The sequence below is a fragment of the Mugil cephalus genome, chromosome 10 (assembly GCF_022458985.1).
Source record: "Mugil cephalus isolate CIBA_MC_2020 chromosome 10, CIBA_Mcephalus_1.1, whole genome shotgun sequence".
Classification (NCBI taxonomy): domain Eukaryota; kingdom Metazoa; phylum Chordata; class Actinopteri; order Mugiliformes; family Mugilidae; genus Mugil; species Mugil cephalus.
Genome location: NC_061779.1, coordinates 19,728,527 through 19,746,259, shown reverse-complemented (window position 1 = coordinate 19,746,259; position 17,733 = coordinate 19,728,527). Strand labels below are relative to the sequence as shown.

General features: G+C 44.1%; 1 protein-coding gene across 1 annotated transcript in view; it reads right to left on the bottom strand.

Moving 5' to 3' along the window:
* Positions 1 to 2: 2 nt before the first annotated feature.
* Positions 3 to 17,733, bottom strand: part of LOC125014393 (SRSF protein kinase 2-like) — a 63,355-nt gene continuing 45,624 nt past the window's right edge. Inside the window, exons 7-17 of the mRNA XM_047595389.1 lie at positions 17,601 to 17,707; positions 15,680 to 15,845; positions 13,972 to 13,997; positions 12,731 to 13,052; positions 10,908 to 11,191; positions 10,252 to 10,855; positions 8,102 to 8,202; positions 7,510 to 7,617; positions 7,355 to 7,424; positions 5,831 to 5,923; positions 3 to 2,455 (exon numbers count right to left, since the gene is read on the bottom strand). Coding sequence (XP_047451345.1) covers positions 2,271 to 2,455; positions 5,831 to 5,923; positions 7,355 to 7,424; positions 7,510 to 7,617; positions 8,102 to 8,202; positions 10,252 to 10,855; positions 10,908 to 11,191; positions 12,731 to 13,052; positions 13,972 to 13,997; positions 15,680 to 15,845; positions 17,601 to 17,707 — 2,066 coding nt within the window. The 3' untranslated portion in view covers positions 3 to 2,270. The remainder of the gene's footprint in view (positions 2,456 to 5,830; positions 5,924 to 7,354; positions 7,425 to 7,509; positions 7,618 to 8,101; positions 8,203 to 10,251; positions 10,856 to 10,907; positions 11,192 to 12,730; positions 13,053 to 13,971; positions 13,998 to 15,679; positions 15,846 to 17,600; positions 17,708 to 17,733) is intronic.

Below are 17,733 nucleotides of genomic sequence, written 5' to 3'. Positions count from 1 at the left end.
AAAACCATTAATTTACAATTTTATTAAATCTGTCAATGAAAAACACAGACAAGACGCGTTTCTGTCAATGTCGTCAGGAAGAACAGTCAGCATGGCTGAAAGAGTGAGATCAGGAGGTTTTGGTGCAAAAAAGAAAAATAAAACAACTCATCACATACCCTTTATTGCAAAACTGTTGATTTTTTTTTTTTGATTTTTTTTTTTGCCATCACCGTCAAGAGCCCAGACAGAGCAGCGCTGTTCAAGTAAGGAGGGAGGGGAGAGGTGACAACTGTGTAAAAAAATCTTTCAATAATAATAATAATTAATAATTAATTATAATAGTAATGACAAAAGAAATAAAAACATCTCTAATAGACAAACACAATCACCTCAGTATAAGACGAGATTCTGTCACGGTCACAACAACCAGAGAAAAGTTGTTTTCTTTTTTTTTTCCTAGTTTTTTAATGAATTAAATAGCTTTTAAAAATATCTCACCATTTACTTATAGTCATCTTTTTTTCATTTATTGCGAAAAATAGGCAACTGGACTAACTGTGATGATGCAAGTTTTTCTTTTTCGTGTGTGTGTGTGTGTGTGTGTGTGTGTGTGTGACAGAGAAATAGAGATCTAGTGGAACGTCCTGGAGCGTTGGCACCGAGAGCAGCAGCAGTGTGTGGCGATGCAGGACACTCATCCGGCCACCAGGTGGCACAGTTCGGTCTGAGCGTTCCTCCAGGGTCAAGCCATGGCTGCCCACCCTGCCCCTCCACTATATCAGAGGAAGTCAACTTCTGCCAGCCTCTGTGTGTATTTTTATTTTTTATTCTTTTATTTTTATTTTTTATTTTTTTTGGAATGATGCTTGTGTCTTGAATCTTTGTCCACGGTCGCTGATCTGCGTTGCCAAATCTCAGTTCTATGTACAAAGGTTTTCAAATCCCTGAAGGACATCTACAAAGACAAGTGCAACCTCCATGTGACCATCCCCTTTCTGGAGAAGCTCAGGGACAAAAGGGTTCCTCTACAGGGCAAAAAAGAGGGGAATAGTACCAATCAAATCGGGTAAACGTGCCACAGGAGGAATCAACAGAAGTGTTCATGGGAATAAAAGTCAGGAATGACGGCAGAGGATTAAGACTTAGGAATGTCTAAAGATGAAGGAGAGAGGGACTGTAAAGTATTTATCTTTGTCAGAGTTGGGTGGGGGTGGGGGGTGGGGAGGCACCAAAATATCCTAATTCTAACATAAAGTCCGGGTGATGTGATGAAGCGGGAAAGAAACCAGCGAATCGTAAACAAAACAAAGCATCCATTGTCCGTTTGTCGTATCCCTTCATGCTGATCCATCAGTCTCTCCATGCATTTTAAAAATAGTCTTTAAGGACCCAGCAGTCCTCCTCCGCGCTGAACCCATTTCTGTTTGTTTGTTTGTTTTTGCCCGTCCCGCACTTTTTTTCTGCCTGTCTGTGTTAGAATGGCAACTGTCAGTGTGGCGCCCCCTGGAGGACTGGCTGCCCTCCAGGTCTCTGCGGCGGCTCTCGGCAGGATCACGGAGCTCGTCGATGAGAGGGGTGTGTTTTTCTGTTCGGGTTCTCGGAAGAAATCAGGGTGTAAACTTTAAAGTCTGATGTGAGAACTTCTTCCAGGGTTTAGGGATGGGAAGCTGGGCTGTGGGGGGGAGGGAAAGAGAAGGAGAAGGGAAGGCAGATCTGGAGCACAGGCACATACGCTCATTCTCACACACTGTAACGCACACGCTCGTCTGTCTTTGAGGCCCTCGCTATGTGAAGATCATGGCAGATGGGAGTTCTGGGCCGTCAGGGCGGCAACAAGGCTGAAACCACATGAGTTGAGAGACAGGCAGGTGGATGCAAGGGACGAGGCTGACGTGTTGACAGCAGAAGAGAAGAAGAAAGCCTGACCTCCCTCTTACAGCATGGGGAGCATCCATGCTCAAATGGTCCGATTATTTTTGGGAGGTGTTCAGGAAGACACAGCCGCTTTGTCGTCTTATCTCCACAAACTTGTCACCTTCTGGGGAAAGATGTGAGCGACTTCAGCCTCGTCGGGTAAGCTTGTAATGATGTGTGAGATAGAGCAGGGAGGAAGCCTTTCTCGTCTCCTCTGACTGTTTGTCTCCAGCTTCTCTCCACGTTGTGGTTCCACAGGCGGCCACCGAGGGGCTGATGGTTGGGCTAACTGCTGGGGGGAGGGGCAGAAGGACCGGGGGGGGAGGAGGAGGAGGGGGAGGAGGAGGAGGTGGGCTTTTGATCGGAGTTGGTGGCTACGAGTTGAGCCAGGGGTGGTTGAGGCATTCGCCGGCCGAGGCCCTCTTCTCGGGGACCATCTCCAGCATGGGCAGGAGGAAGTGGGTGAAGTGGCCGGCGTCTTCGTGTGACCAGCCGTACTTCTCCACCAGGACGTCGAACAGGGACCACGGCTTCAGCTTGGTAATGTGCCGCAGCTCGCCTGTAGTGGGCCACACAGAGCAGAGTCAGTGATGACACAGGAGGATGTGACAAATTAAAAAACAAACAAACAAAAAAAAAACATGTAGAATAAGACCGGTGGTATTCAATTTCCTCTTGACTTCAACAGATCTCACTAATACAGCTGTAACAGTGATGGATGGATTCTAACAAGTCTGTGAGGCCAAAGCCAGGAATGGTTAAATCATTTCAGTGTTTCATTATAGTCCAAACACTACACAGATCAGGCATAACATTATGACCACCTTCCTGATATTGTGTGGGTCTTCTTTGTGCCTCCGAAACGTTCGTGACTCATCAGAGAGTGGACATGGGGTCTTCTGAGGGTGTCCTGAGGGTGTCTGGCAACAGGATGTTTTTAGTGAGGGCCTTAGGATCCTATTGGATCATCCCACAGATACTTGATTAGTTTGGGATTTAGTGAATTTGGAGGCCAGGTCAACAACAACTTGTGCTGTTCTTCATGTTTGTTTTTAGTTGTACCTAAGCTGCTGGGGATGGCTGCTATGAGTGTCATCGCTATGGGCTGGGCGTACCTGCTCTGGTCTAGGTGGGTGGTCCAAGTCTAAGTAACATCCACATTAATGTCAGGTCCAAAACCTTCCTAGCAGAACACTGAATTGTCACAAGACAGTCAATATTATTTACCTAACAGTGGTTTTAATGTTATGGCTGATCATGTCATTTAGCCACAGTACAGACTGGATGACATATTCCCTTCCTGCAATAAACATTCAGCATCCTGCTGCCACACGCACTCAACAGAGCACCAAGTATGTATCAATCTGCTGCTGAGAATTAGTGCACTCTTTAATCCAGTTTGAGCACCACTGGTTGGAAATTGCTTTTCCTTAAAAATAGAATCCATCTGATTTTAAAGAGTCACATCTTTATACGAGGAGGTGAAAACGTGCAGTCGTGTAGTGGCACTGTTGGTCTTTACATGGGATGTGTTAATAATCAGAGACATACAGAACATCACCGGTCTTACCCCTTAGCTCTAGCGGCACCTAACCATGCAGATAGAGCGGCTTTGCTCTCTGAGATGACTGCTTCCACGTCCGGAAAGTTGAGCTCAACAACAAGTGCCAGAACATCGGAAGCAGCAACATCTCTTCCCAAAACAACTCGGAGAAAAAAACGGTCCGGGCGGATAAATCGGCGTGCAGTCGGCTCGTTTACTTCACGGAGAGAGGAGCCACGCGTGATCATTTGTGAGGTGAATGCATCGTTAATACGATAACGACCACATTTCCATCACCGCTGTGTGACCGGTTAGGCATTTGTAAACTAACGTAGTGACTGTTGTGACCACGCATATTAGAACAGTGGCGAGAATGTCGGCTAATGTAAGACAGATCTTTTTTCTTCCATAGTTGCTATGAAAGCTATTAGCATTCATTGTTCAGGTGTCAGTTCAGTGACCTCTATCCTGAGTTACCAGGATGTTTCTTTACAAAAAAAGATGCTGCTGAATTTGTTCAACTGTTTTAAGCACACAAGTAAACATCTCCAGAAATGTCTCAGCATCTCTCCAAACCACCTCCAGGGGTGAACTTGGGTGAACTGGCCATTTAATTAGATGCTATTATACAGCTAGGCCAGGATTGTGCAGGCTGCAGCCAAACAGCAGCCGATTCCACTAATTACTTCACCTCTCCGTGTTTGAGGGTTTGCAAATCAGTGTTGGGCTGTAACCACTCAGTAAAAAAAAAACAAAAAAACCCTGCAGAGCCATGGCTGGAAACCGCAAGAAGAGGACAGGGCTGGAGATGGATAGAGAGAGACAGAGGGATGGAGAGGTGACGGAACGAGACAAGGAGAGGAAGGTGTTCATTATTCAGGAGAGGAGGAAAACGGTCGGTCGGGTGCACAAGTCTGACAGAGGAGAAAGAAAGTGTGAGAGAATGATTAATGATGGGAGCGATCAAGACCAAAGGTCCAGCGCAAACCACGGCTGCCATGGTAACCCCGCTTTCATCTGCACCGACTGGAGAGCACAAGATGAGGAGGAGGGGAGGGGGGGGTGCAAACCGTTTATCAAGAATTCCCTTAGACTGTACAGACATTCACTTGTGACAGCGCCGCTTTAGTGTTTAGATGTACGTCGCGCCGACATGAGCCACAAAACTGTTGTATCGTCTTTATGCCCTCAAATCAAATCTGAGGTTATGTCGCCAATCGGCGGACCTGCCGGCCCCGCAGCTCAACGCGCAGCAGCGCGCGGGAAGAAGGACACAAGGCGACAAGGCCGTTTGACTGCGCTGTGCGGCCGGAGGATTCTAGGCGGGACGGCAGAAGCCAGAGAGACAGAACGAGAGAGTCCGACCAGATTAACAGAGCACCGGGAGATAAAAGAGAGAACATTGAGACATCAAGTGCAGGCTCAGACCTCAGACAGAGACAACATCAAAGGCGGAATATTCAGGTCTCATGACACATTATGAAGAATATATGAGCAGAAAGGGAAGGAGATCGAGAGAAAGTAAAAAGAGAATAACTGAGAGGGTGCAAGGGTTATCAGCTGTAGCAAACCCAGATCCATAGACTTACCGGGCTCATAGATGAGCTACGACACACTAAGGCATGTGGAGGAGGGGAATGTGACTTAACTATCATTGCTTCTGTTAATACTTTTAATTTTTTATCTTATCCCAAATCTGGACATGATTAACCCTAAACTTAAATAACAATAAAAAAAAGTTTTCTTTTAGACAATATTTCATAAAATCTAACTGCTGATATTATGAGGCAAAAACATCAGGTCATCAGATCAGAACATTCTGTTGTCTGTCCTACAACAACATGTTTTGGTTAAGTAGGTATTTAAGATAAAGATTATCTGATTGTTTAGTTTATTTTTAGGGATATTAGGAATTAGGACAACCACAAGTTTAGTGGCAAAAAAGCAAGTGGAAACAAGTCAAAATCACTGTCATTATTGATAAAATGATACAATGATAGCACCAAAATCACATTTGAAGCAACTAAAAGACTAAATAAAAATCTTCAAATAAAATAATGTTGTAATTAATTTAGTTTTAATTACAATTTGCCTGCATTAATTCATTTGCAGAATTTAGTAAAATTACACATTTCTATGATGTAGGATCGTGTTCAATAAATTATCATTATTCATCTTGGTAAATGATACGTTGATTGACAACTTACCTGAGGCTATCTGGACCTTAATGCAGAACAATGAGCGGACACCTTACTACATAGCAAACACTACTAATCCAGGTTTGTTTTAGCTTTTATTTTACCAGCCTTCACCTCGTCTTACACTACAGCTACCCCCTCGAGGTGAGGCCTACGCTACAGCCACCCGGCCGCCGTCCACGGTGTAGTTTACCTTTCTTGGAGAAAAACTCTCGGCTGTACTTCCCGGCAGCGACCACTTTGCGTGGGACCTTCCCAAGGAGCTCCATGATCAGAGCGATGTGGTCTGCCCACCACCACATACATCACAAAAGGAACAGGCACGGTTTCAGCGTTACGGCATGCACACACATCAACACGCACATACACGGGCTGAACGGCACTGACACACACTGCTGCCTCAGGGCACTGCATGGACACGCTCAGGGCTGACGCGGATGAGGTCGCTCTCGCATCCGACTCTTAATCAATAGATGCGAACGTTTTCGAATGGGTCTGTTAGTGTCCATTACTGTGCCTCTTAGACATCTGTGTGTCTCAGTCCCAACAGCTCCCTCGTCAGCGCTACCTCTTCTGTTGAAGAACTCCCGGGAATATTTTCCGGAGAGCGCAAAGTGCCTCGGAATACAGCCCAGCAGCTCTATGATGTGGGCTATGTGGTCTATGGAGGAGAGAGGAAGGCGGGACGGAGGGGAGGGCGGAGGGGGGCGGGGGGGAAAAGGGATGCCAAATAAAAAGAGGAAGAGGAAGGAAAAGTAAAAAGGTAAAAAGAAACAGGAGAATTAATTGAAAGAGAAAGTAAAGTAAAAGACCACAGGGGGGTATGGGAGGGAGGGGTAAAAACAGAGGGAAGAGGGAGGAAAAAAGAGACAGTCACAGATAGTAAAGGAGAGAAACCCATGTTAGTGAGCTGCGCCTCCACAGCTTAAGTGAGGAGATGAATAAAAGTGACATGCATTCAGATTCCCATCGGCGGCAGATCAAACGTGTGTCTCTCTAAGTCCGGATGTCGGGATACAAACGGCGCTAACGCTAAGTTTACTGTGTGTCACATGCAAAGAGAAAGAGTTGAGGGTGAGGGTGAACAGCTACGCCGTCTGTTTTGTTGCAGACGTCTAGATATCGAGCACAATGCCGGATCTGTGTGCATCTATAACATGTGCGTAATTCAGATTTTTGTGGACAGAAAGGGTGAAGATGAGTGGAGGCAGAGCAGCAGGAATAAAGGACAGGATTTACAGTGGACAGGAGGATTTGGGGAGAGGGTGGGAGCTACTTATATAAACTACGCACATTGTTTTATCCACTTAGAGTAAAATCAGCCTTTTTTTTGATTCACAGCTTTTCTCCATCACTCAGACACAATGTTAGAAACAAAAGTCCTGCTTATGACAATAGGTGACAAAGTGGTAATGAATCCAGAGATAAAATAAACATTTTATATCTATATGTTTTACATATTCATTAACTTGCATTTGACACTGTAGTTAACACACCACTGCAGTCTTAACAATGCACCTGAACAGTGGAGAAAAACTGTGAAGCCAATACATGACACTTTGCTTTTACACTGAACATTTTCCTTCATCCATGTTACATTAAGATACAATATTCAGCTATGCTTCAACAGCAGGAAAGAGATCTGTAGAGCTGACAGCGTTTCTATATTTGGAAATTAAAATCTGTGCATGTACGTCACAAAGATTTAAATACTCACCCTCATCACGCGAGTAGTCCTCTCCAGAGTGGGGCTCAAACAGGTAATCTCCAGTCGCCAGCTCGAACGCCTGCAAAAGATCCAACAATTGAGTCGACCAATACCGTAGAGTTCAGGCTATGTGCGTGTCACTGAAACGTATGAAATGCACGTACCATGCAGGCAGTACTCCAGATGTCAGCAGGCGTACTGTAACCGGCTCCTATCAGGACTTCAATGGAACGGTACTGTCTCGTCTGGATGTCCTCCGTAAAGTGCTTATGCTGTCGAGGAGAGGAGAGGAGAGGAGAGGAGAGGAGAGGAGAGGAGAGGAGAGGAGAGGAGAGGAGAGGAGAGGAGAGGAGAGGAGAGGAGGTGAATTAGTCTGTAATCTCCAATTAAATATTTCTTTTCTCCCCTTTTTTTAAATAAAATTAGATTATACTGATAAGTACCATTCATCATGTGTCTAATAACCTTGGCAACAGGACTGATTTGGACATGTGTAGGTCTGCACTATACGTGTGTAGATACTGTGTGTGGCTTTCGTGTCAGATCAGTGTTTCTCAGTGAGCGGTCAGTGCACTGTTGGCTACCGGAGTAAACACAGATGGGAATTCAGCGTCTGATGTTGAGCTTTTTTGTCCTCCTCCTTTAATCCTCCCAGACAGGTTTAGTTTAAATCTGAATTCTACTAGTGCAGAATTATTGACCATTAAACATAATGCAATGAAGAATTAAAAAAGGAGAAGTCTTCATGCGTCTTACCACCCAGCAGGCGTTTCCCAGATCAGCAATTTTGACTCGAATGGAGTCAGCGTTGCGAGGGTCTAGAGGGTTGATCAGGAGGTCTGCAGCTCTGGCTCTGACTGGCAGGGGACACAATGGCACACTATAAGGTCCACACACAGTAAGTAGAGATAAGAAGACTCTAATTCAGGGGTCTTCAACATTTTTCAGGCCAAGGAGCCCCAAACTGATGGAGAGATTAAGTACAGATTTATAAATAAAGTAGATATAAAATAAGTATTTATAAATATACATTATTATTATCATTTTGAGGGGTGGGGAAAATATCTATATGGCAATATAACAGGATACTTTTTCTTCTGATACAGTCTTGATTTTAAAAGAAAAAGAAAAAGTCATGTTTCAGGCCAACCGTGAACAACTTCTGCACCGCCCCCACCACTTTTTCTGTACCAATGCAATAAATTGGAACTGGATCAATATTGTTTTTTGACTCAATTTGTCATCTGATGTGTACTATGTGCCATAGTAGAGTGGCCATGCAGGGAAAATGTGCTGGAAAATATAAAAAAATATATATGAAAAATGTCTTATCAACTAAAGATTTGGCGCCCCCTAGAGGTCATAGACCCCCTGTTTAAAACCTGCGCTCTAATTCACTAATAGATATTTATTGTAGACCAGGGTCATATCAGCTTTTTCAACGAGGAATCCACATATATTCTTTAACTTTTAAACCACTCGATTAAATAAAACCAGTCATCCTATCACATAAGGAGCCACCCTGGTTTAGAGGGTACATAAACTGAAACACACATCTGAATTATCGCACAATTTATTAAGGTTTGGAGACGTGATCCTTGATGTAACCCGAGAGATAGATACTAGAATCCTAGAGTTAAATGATAATAAAATGAACGCTGGATGTGGATGAGTAATGGTGATGCTGATATAAATAATACCCAGGGGAGGTATTTGGATGCTAAAATATGCTAACGATAAACATTATTATATTACCAGACATGCAATGTTATACTATGGAATATGTTTAAATACATATGTAAAAATGTATATTTATTTATAACTAATTATGATGATCAATAAAATACAACTTTAGGTAACAGAAAATGAGTGACTAAATATATAAATGGACCAAACAACACCACTATCTGTTACTAAAAAAATTATATTTTCAATGAAAAATGAACAATGCGTCATTGAGAATATTACTTCAAATAAAATGTTAATATGACATAAAGAGACACCGTAAAACAAAATGTGATTTTTCATAAAGTGAAATGAAAATGAAAGTGTCAATTATGAAATGGACTCCAATAAGAGTCTGCTATGAAATTTTAGCATGATTCATCTTTATATAAATATTTTAAAATGTTATTTATGTGAAAACGAAAGGTAAAGGTAACTGAACGAGAAGGTGTGTCCAAACATTTGAGTATAAACTGCTCCTCAGTGGGAACGCCACCAGACTGAATGTGATATTTACATGAACCTGGACGTACACATCAAGTAACAGGACAAAGACTAAAAAACGTTGCCATAGTGATGCTGCAGCGCCAGAGGAGGCGACTGCAGAGGAAAAGGCGTGAGGACAGCGGTCCAGAGAGAAAACAAGTCTAAGCTGCTCTGGACGTGGGGAGAACGGAGAGAGATATACGACACGGCCTGGGTGAGCACTTCTGACGAACAGGGAGACGCGGCGAATGCTTGAGGGGGAGACAGACTAATGTGTTATGTTATCTCCACAAGAAGGAGCTTTAGTAATATCACGGAGCGGGACGCAGCATTATTCAGATTGACAGCAGCCAGGAAATGTCACTCGCTTTTTCTCTTCTGAACCCCTTTCTATTTAACTCTTATATGTTACCTAGCAACACAAAACAAGGTACTTCTGGGAACAGGGGCAGGCACTGATGAGCCAAAACATTAGAATTACTCACCAGTTAGGCTTATGATTTATTAGACACTAAGAGAACTGTCGATTCTTATAATTAACGTTTTGGATGTGGGAGAAATGAGTTGAGTGTTGAGAGTAACTCTGATCAGGGCTAAATTGTTGCAGCCAGGTCGTTATGTGTCTGTAGTTTCCATGGATACAAGAATACAATAGTTGTGTGTACATTAGTAAATGCTGGATGATCATAACTCACCTTTGGGTGTATCTCCTGTGCTTGAGGATGACACAGTGCGACTGCGGTCTGCAGTGGGGCTACTGGGTGAGGGTCCTGCTCCAATGTCCGCTGTTCCCACAGACACAGGGTTTCCCGGCTCAGGATCCAGGGGTAAATCTGGGAAGATGGGAACCGTTCCCCGGTGTCGCTCACTGGAGCCGTTGGTCAGCCCCGTCTCGGCCAGTTCGCCGTTGTACATCTCATACCCAGAGCTGAGAGAGTTGTCCCTGTCCGTGTAGCTGAGCTCGGACTCCACCAGAGGGCAGAGCAGGGGCCCGGGGGTGGACGAAGGAGGCGGGGGACTCCCGGGGTTCGGTTTCAGCCCCTCGGAGCCCAACAAGACATGGCCGTTGGTTTTGGCTGAGTTGGTCTTAGTGATGATGGGTTTGATTGGGTAGGTGTTGTCTGTGAGGAGCTCAGCCGTCGTGTCGTCGTCATCATCATCATCTTCCTCCTCCTCTTCCTCGTCCTCCTCCTCCTCCCCCCCTTCGTGCTCTTTTGAGTCCTCCTCCTCAGCCCCTGCCTCCTCCTCCGGTTTTTTCTCCCACCCTTCTTCTCCCTCCTTTTCTCCTCCCTCTTTTCTCTTCCGTTCTTCCCCTCTCCCCTCTCTCCTCTACTTCTCTCCTCTCTTCCACCTCCCCTCCTACCTCTACTTCCTCCTCCTCCTCGTCCTCCCCCTCCTCCTCGTCCTCCTCCTCCTCCTCCTCCTCCTCCCCATCCTCTCCATCCTCCCCATCCTCTCGCTCTACCTCGGCTTGCGTCTGATCTGCGTTACCGTCCTCCGAGTTGGGGGGAATGGGGGCGTCTTTTTCAACCACAGGCGTCGCTTCCTCTTCTTCCTCCTCCTCCTCCGCGTCCTCATCAGGGTCATCGTCGGTGATGCGGGGCACGTCACTCGGCTCCTGGGGAGGCGCTGCGCCTAAACATGGAGAGAAGAGAGGCCGAACAGTGAAACAGGAAGTGGGTGGGAAGCAGATATACAGTCAGCACATTCAAAATCAATGTAGGCAGAGAGAGAAAGATCATGAAAGGAGAAGGAGAGATTAAAGAGGAGGCAAGGAGAGAATACAAGTATGAAAGAGACAGAGGGTGGAGGAGGGAGATGGAGAAAGACTGTTTTTTTTTTTTTTGTGAATCAGCCTTCCATACACAGCGGGACTTGCGTGGGCAGAGCGGTTGGAGCCAATCAACATCCTATTCATTCACAGACAGACTGAAGAAACCTGCGCACACATACGTTCACTCATAATCCAGATCTGACAGAGGCACCGCTGCTTTAGAAAATTCTCCTTAATTATTAGATAATTACACACTGCATTTCTGCAACCAACCCGTTATGCACATAGTGTCCTCAAGCAAAGGAGATACACCCAAATGTTTACTTTAACTTAGAACACACTGCATATGTACATAGAGATGGCAAACAACACTGTCTGAAGTCATAATAAAAGCCTCAGTGTCAAGTAGGTTAAATTAACAAATCAGGATGCGTTCACGATTCATAGGACAACACAGTTTGTCCCTCTTGAAATGAGACAAAATGGCACTGAAGTTCATTTCAGTTCAGTCAAACAAATCAGAGATGCTGTTGTTGATTCAGGGATCTGAAAACAGACCGCGAGGACGAAGCGAGGCAGAAGATTCACTGCAAATGGCAGCTGTATGTACACAGCCTATAAATAGCCTATATGAGCACATACAACCAGGTGACAAAAGCAAATCTGATTTGACAGGAAATGTCAGGGATATTGTGTAGGTCTCCCTTGTGCCTGGTGGTGCTTCTGAGTGTGTCCTGAGGTGTCTGGTAACACAGTGTGGGGGTCTTTGGGTCCTATGGGTTGAGGGGAGGGGGGCCTCTGTGGATCATCCCACAGATACTTGATCAGTTTGGGATATAGTGAATTTGGAGGCCAGGTCAACACCTTGTGTTGTTCTTCATGTTTTTTGAGTTGTGCCAAAACTGTTTTTGTGCCTGTGTCAGGCTGTTCTCTGCTGGGGATGACTGCTGTCATCAAGGAGTGTCATTGCTATGGGGTGGGGGTGTCTGGTCTGGTCTAGGTGGATAGTACATGTCTGAGTAACATCCACATAAATACCAGATCCAAAAGTTTCCCAGCAGAACGCTGTATTGTCACAAGTTGGTCGATGTTATTTACTTCTCCTGTCAGTGGTTTTAATGTTGTGGCTGGTTCAAAGCCAAATGAGTGGGAGCCACTGTTCTGGTATGTGCATATATCAAATATGTATCAGACATATAAATGGAAATGTGTTTTTGAGACAGAGTGGGGTATCGTGTAGTTAACTGACTCAGTTTGAGGGATTCCTACTGAAGATCATTCACAAACTATATTTATCACAAACAAACACGTGTAGCCGTCGTACTGAAACTATCGTCATTAGTCTCCCTGGTCAGAACAGCAGCACCTCTGGGTGAACCTCTCAGGATCACATAACTCACATGTATGATTAGTCAACCTGACGGGCCTCTCCCTCTCTCCTCCCTCCTCCTCCTCATCCTCCCCGTCCTCGTCGTCATCGTCGTCGTCGTCGCTCTCTCCCAGCGCCATGCTGGGGCCCACGGGAGGCGGCGGCGGCGGCAGCGGCGAAGACGGGTTGTGTTCAAGCTCCCCTTTGTCCCCCCCTTCTTTGGCTCTCTCTTCCATTTTCTCGGCCTCCCTCTCCAGGGCTTCGATCTCCAGCATCCGCCGCTCCAGCAGCTCGGCTTGACGCTTCTGTTTCTTCTTCAGCTTCTTCTTCTTGTTCTTGGAGATCTTTCCCACCTAGGAGAAAAAAAAAAAGCACAGGGGAGGGAGAGGGAGGGTCACTGGGATGAATTCAAGGCGATGAAAGGTTTTGAGTCTTATTTGAAAGGTGGGTTATGATTTCTAAGTAGTGTTCAGTAACACGTATTGTATATTGATGGTCTGTACATACATATTGCACCATAAGCACCAGGTATTATCTGCAGTATAGTATTAAATATGGCGTCTGTCACAACAGTCTGAGTGGAAGAAATGCGTTTTACAACAACTAGCAACAGCTGCTTTCTAGACCTAAAGAGGGCAGCAAACATACAGAGACAGAGGTGACCAAGAAAAAGCTTTGATGCAACATGTTAAGGAAGGAAGGATTACACTTTAAAAACATAAAGAGAGCTGAGAAATTATACGGATTTCCATCAGTGAGGCTTTCCTTTGAGGGAGAACATTAAAAGAAGATAAGGGACGGAGGACAGACATGAATGTTCGCCTCACTGGTCTCTGACAGGTTTGACAGGTATTTGTAAAATATGGAGCTGTTGTCTTGAACCTATGGCAAACATTTAATGTGCAATTATCATCACTGCCAGTAGGGAAAGGTAAAAGTTCCACATTGCAGCTTTAATCCAAAATCACAAGTGGATTATATAATTATATAATTACATTAAATCGTCATCATATGTATTTTACTGGACACAGTATCTATTTTGGAATAGTAGATACTTCAACTAACTAATATTTGAAGTTAATCTTTGCTAATGTGCTAATGACATTTAGGGCGCTGCTTAATATTGAGGTGCGCTCAGTTCCTTCCCTACGTGTCTCGCAGATGTGACGATCAAATCTGATAAAGTAGAACTGTGTGTGTGGTGCGAATGTTTGTGTGTGTGTGTGTGTGTGTGCATTCCTCTCGTTTCATACTCACTTCTGTTGTACTCACCGGTTTGAGCTGGGGGGCTGTGCTAACTGACAGACAGAAAAAAAGACAACAACAATCAGAGGCTTCAATTCAACAACGTGGTCAACAGCCTAGACCTTTAAGCATAGATCTCTAAAGCTCCTTTTTCAGAGGCCTGACAAGACAGAACCTGTGGGCAAAGGGAGAAAACTGCAAAGAAAGTGAAGAAAAAATATCGTTCACACTCCTCCTGCCTTACTCACTTGTTCTACATGAATAATATTAATGGCTGGTTCTGCTGACGCATTATCCTGAGTCATTCATCCTTACAAGAGTTACAGGGGAGTAATGCTCATGTATATGTGAAAATATTATACGAGCAGGTCACGTCTATTTCCAAAAAATAAATAAAAAAACAGACTCTTAATGTGCACACGCAGCGATTAACGGTTCATTATAGGTTTGACTGACTGATGTTTGTGTTATCTGCTCAAGTGTTTTCAGTTTAGTAGCTCAGCATGTACAATGATCTCAAACTGCATTTTCCCTTTCCCAAACTAACTCAAAATGAATTTGTTATAACACAAATAATTTAAGCAATGTTGTAATGTGTGAAGTCCGTGGCTTGTCTACAATCCATCAAAAACACGTCTTCTCAAATGCAGCAGCGATTCGACAAACCCTCCCTTTATTTCCGCAGACCTACTCTGTCACCGCCGAACCTTCTCGCTCCAACAGTTGACGGTTCAGCGCCCGACTTTACATGTGTAGAGATGTACGCACTATAATTGGTTACCCTAAGGCTCAAACAGACTCGCTGACTGACTGATGCAAGCGCGGGGCGGTTCGCCACGAGGACAGGGTTCATGTTGAGTTCGTCAAGAATGTTTTTGAGAAACTAGACTTTTTTCTTCCAGTGCAGGAACTCGGTGACAAGAGATGAATAAAAGGCAAGAAACGTCTCTGTAAGGCACCAAAAGGGAAGCAGCTGAGGAAGAACAAAAAGCTTCTCTGTGAATCCTTTTTTGCATGACACATGATCTTCGGGAGGGGAAAAAATAGGTTTTAGTGCTTTTTTGATGGGATACAATTTATTACATTTGCTGCAAATGACCATTTTAAATCAGGAATGTGAGCTTCTTTTTTCCGGCTACACATATTGCAGGTGTCACCTCTGAGCAGAAATCAAAATTAACACTGAGGAGATACACACTTCACTGGATGCCGTGTTCAGCTGGACTCCACAAAATCGTGCTTCTTTTATTTGCACTGATAGCTGTACAAATAAAATCACTGGTATTTTGATAAAACAAAGATTTGAGGAAACTCATTATAAACCAAGTAAAGGGTAAAGAAAAGTGTTTTTATATTTTAATGAAATGTCTCTACTGACTATTTTGCTCAGAGTTAGAAATATGAGTTTGATTTCTCTCCGTAATATGAAATCAGCATATGATTAGCTTAGCTTTGTACAACGACAGGGGAAATACACCTGCCCATGTGTCTAAAGGTCACTTATGAACACATTATGTATACTTTGTTTAATGTGAACTACAAACAACAAGTTATGGTATGGAGATTACTGGCTGCGTTACGGACTGTAGTGGCATTTGTCGTCAGCTAGTCAAGCTGTTTATCTATTTCCAGTCCACAGAGGGATATAAATGTCTGCATCCAACTCTCGGCGGGACATTTTCCTGGACCATCTCCTTTAAAAATCCCCGCCGTGCGAATGTTTGCGTGTTCCTACCTGCCGATCCGGACGGAGGTGGAGCTCCAGCTTTCTGCCATTCGGTGGCCTCCATGGCCATGCGCCTCACGAAGACGTCGTCTACACACATCAGGATGTTCTCCGGCTTGATGTCTGTGTGGATGATCTTACACTTCGTGTGGAGGTAGTCCAAACCCTGCAGGACCTGCAAACGCATTCACATAAACATTTTTATTCCTAAACATACGTATAGACGCTCAGAAAATGCAAACACTGCCTCTGTCCCCGTGTAGATCTCTTGTTTTCCCCCCTTTCATTCCCCCCCCTCCTCTGAGCCGAACTAGCCCTCCTCCTAATGCCTGTTGTTGACTGAAGGCAGAGAAGATAGGCTGTTGGTGTTCTTGTATCATTGTTTCTTTCATTTGTTTCTGTCTAGAGGCTTTCAGACTGAAGCAGTCTCATTTAATTTCTGCTCATCTTCAGCTCGGCTTTCGAGAGTCGAGGGGCTGACAGCAGCTGAAATAGCTCAGCGATTTCACATGCAGGTCAGGTGGCTGAGGGGAAAATGCCTTTTGGCACAAAATAGCTCTGGTACTAAAGTGTAAACAATCGCATGAGCTTGTTTTCATTATAGCTTGTGCATTTTAATATTCCTCTTCCTGGACTACTTCTTGTCTGCTTTAGCTCTCTTTGCCTAGTCTTTCAGTGTTTGGTGTGTGGAAAGTAGAACGTTTCTTAACCTACATCCCCAACTAAATTAGGGATATAAATATTTTACCAAGTCTCCATATCATGTCATTTGAGGCTTCCTTTTTGCCAGAGAAGAGGCTGGTAAAGCAACACCACAGCTTCACTCAGGAAGAGGAAGACTGTGGCTAACAAATAACAAACTTTGTTTCTCCTAAATAGGAAACACTGGAGATTAAAACTTGCTCTGCTTCCTGTAATAATTCCTCCTGTTCATAAAGGACCAGTTATAGGTGATAAAGGGCAGTGTAAAGGTAAGTTTCACATGTTGGCTTAGTCTAATCATGTTGAAATATGCAAAATGTACAGAGTAATGCCCTATTTGTGTTACTATGCCCCCCACTTTAACTCATGATAGAAATGCTACTGTCACTGGAAAAAACAGACTTAGTTCTTCATATTAGTTAAAGTCTAGATTCTGATCATTTAAGAGACACAACATGACAAAACAGCACTGTAAGTCTGTACCGCTCGAGTCGACAACTATGAGACTATTCAGGTGCACGTCGAACACACCACATATGGTGCTAGCTGTCTGCATATGTGAGCTTCAGATGGTTTGGAGCAAAAACATCCCTATTTGAACCTGTCCTCAGTTCCCTCAGCTAAGGTTTTATAGCCTGCTAGTTTTTGTCCTTTGCACACATGGCACCCGCACAAAAGAAAATGAAGCGTCCTTTATAAACTGGCCGTGTTCACTGCGAACAGGAGCACAGGTGAAACAATAGCTCATCGATCAAGTGTCCCAAGAATCCATGATATTGAGCCGGCGTGCTCAATAACAACGTCCCACGGAGCTTCGACATGAAGTCCAGACATTTATAATGTTACACCTGTGTTTTTCCTCCGCAACAAACTAAAACCTGTAGGAGAGGTTCACTATCCCTCTGTCATACATCTGCCACCGTCGTTACAATTTATTTTTAATGTGATGGATTTAGTATCATTAAAATGATTTATTTTTTAATTTACCATGGCTTTAACACAATAATCTACTGCTCTACTCCATATAAACGTGTTCAGTGAATTTATATGTATGAAGTTTGTCACCTTATATCACCTCTGATATAATATAATATGTGTAATTCTTTATTGCAGTGGTCAGGTGCACAGTGCTGTTCAAACACAGTATATATACTCATATCTATAAATACACTTGGTTTCTGTATGTGTGTGTGTGTGTGCGTGTGTGTGTGTGTGTGCGTGTCCTCACCTGTCTGATAATACTCTTGACACATGGCAGCGGCAGACCTTGGTAGTTGGATTTAATAATCCATTTCAGCAGGTGGTGACCCAGCACCTCAAACACCATACACACATCTGAGACGGGGAGTCAAGGACTCACA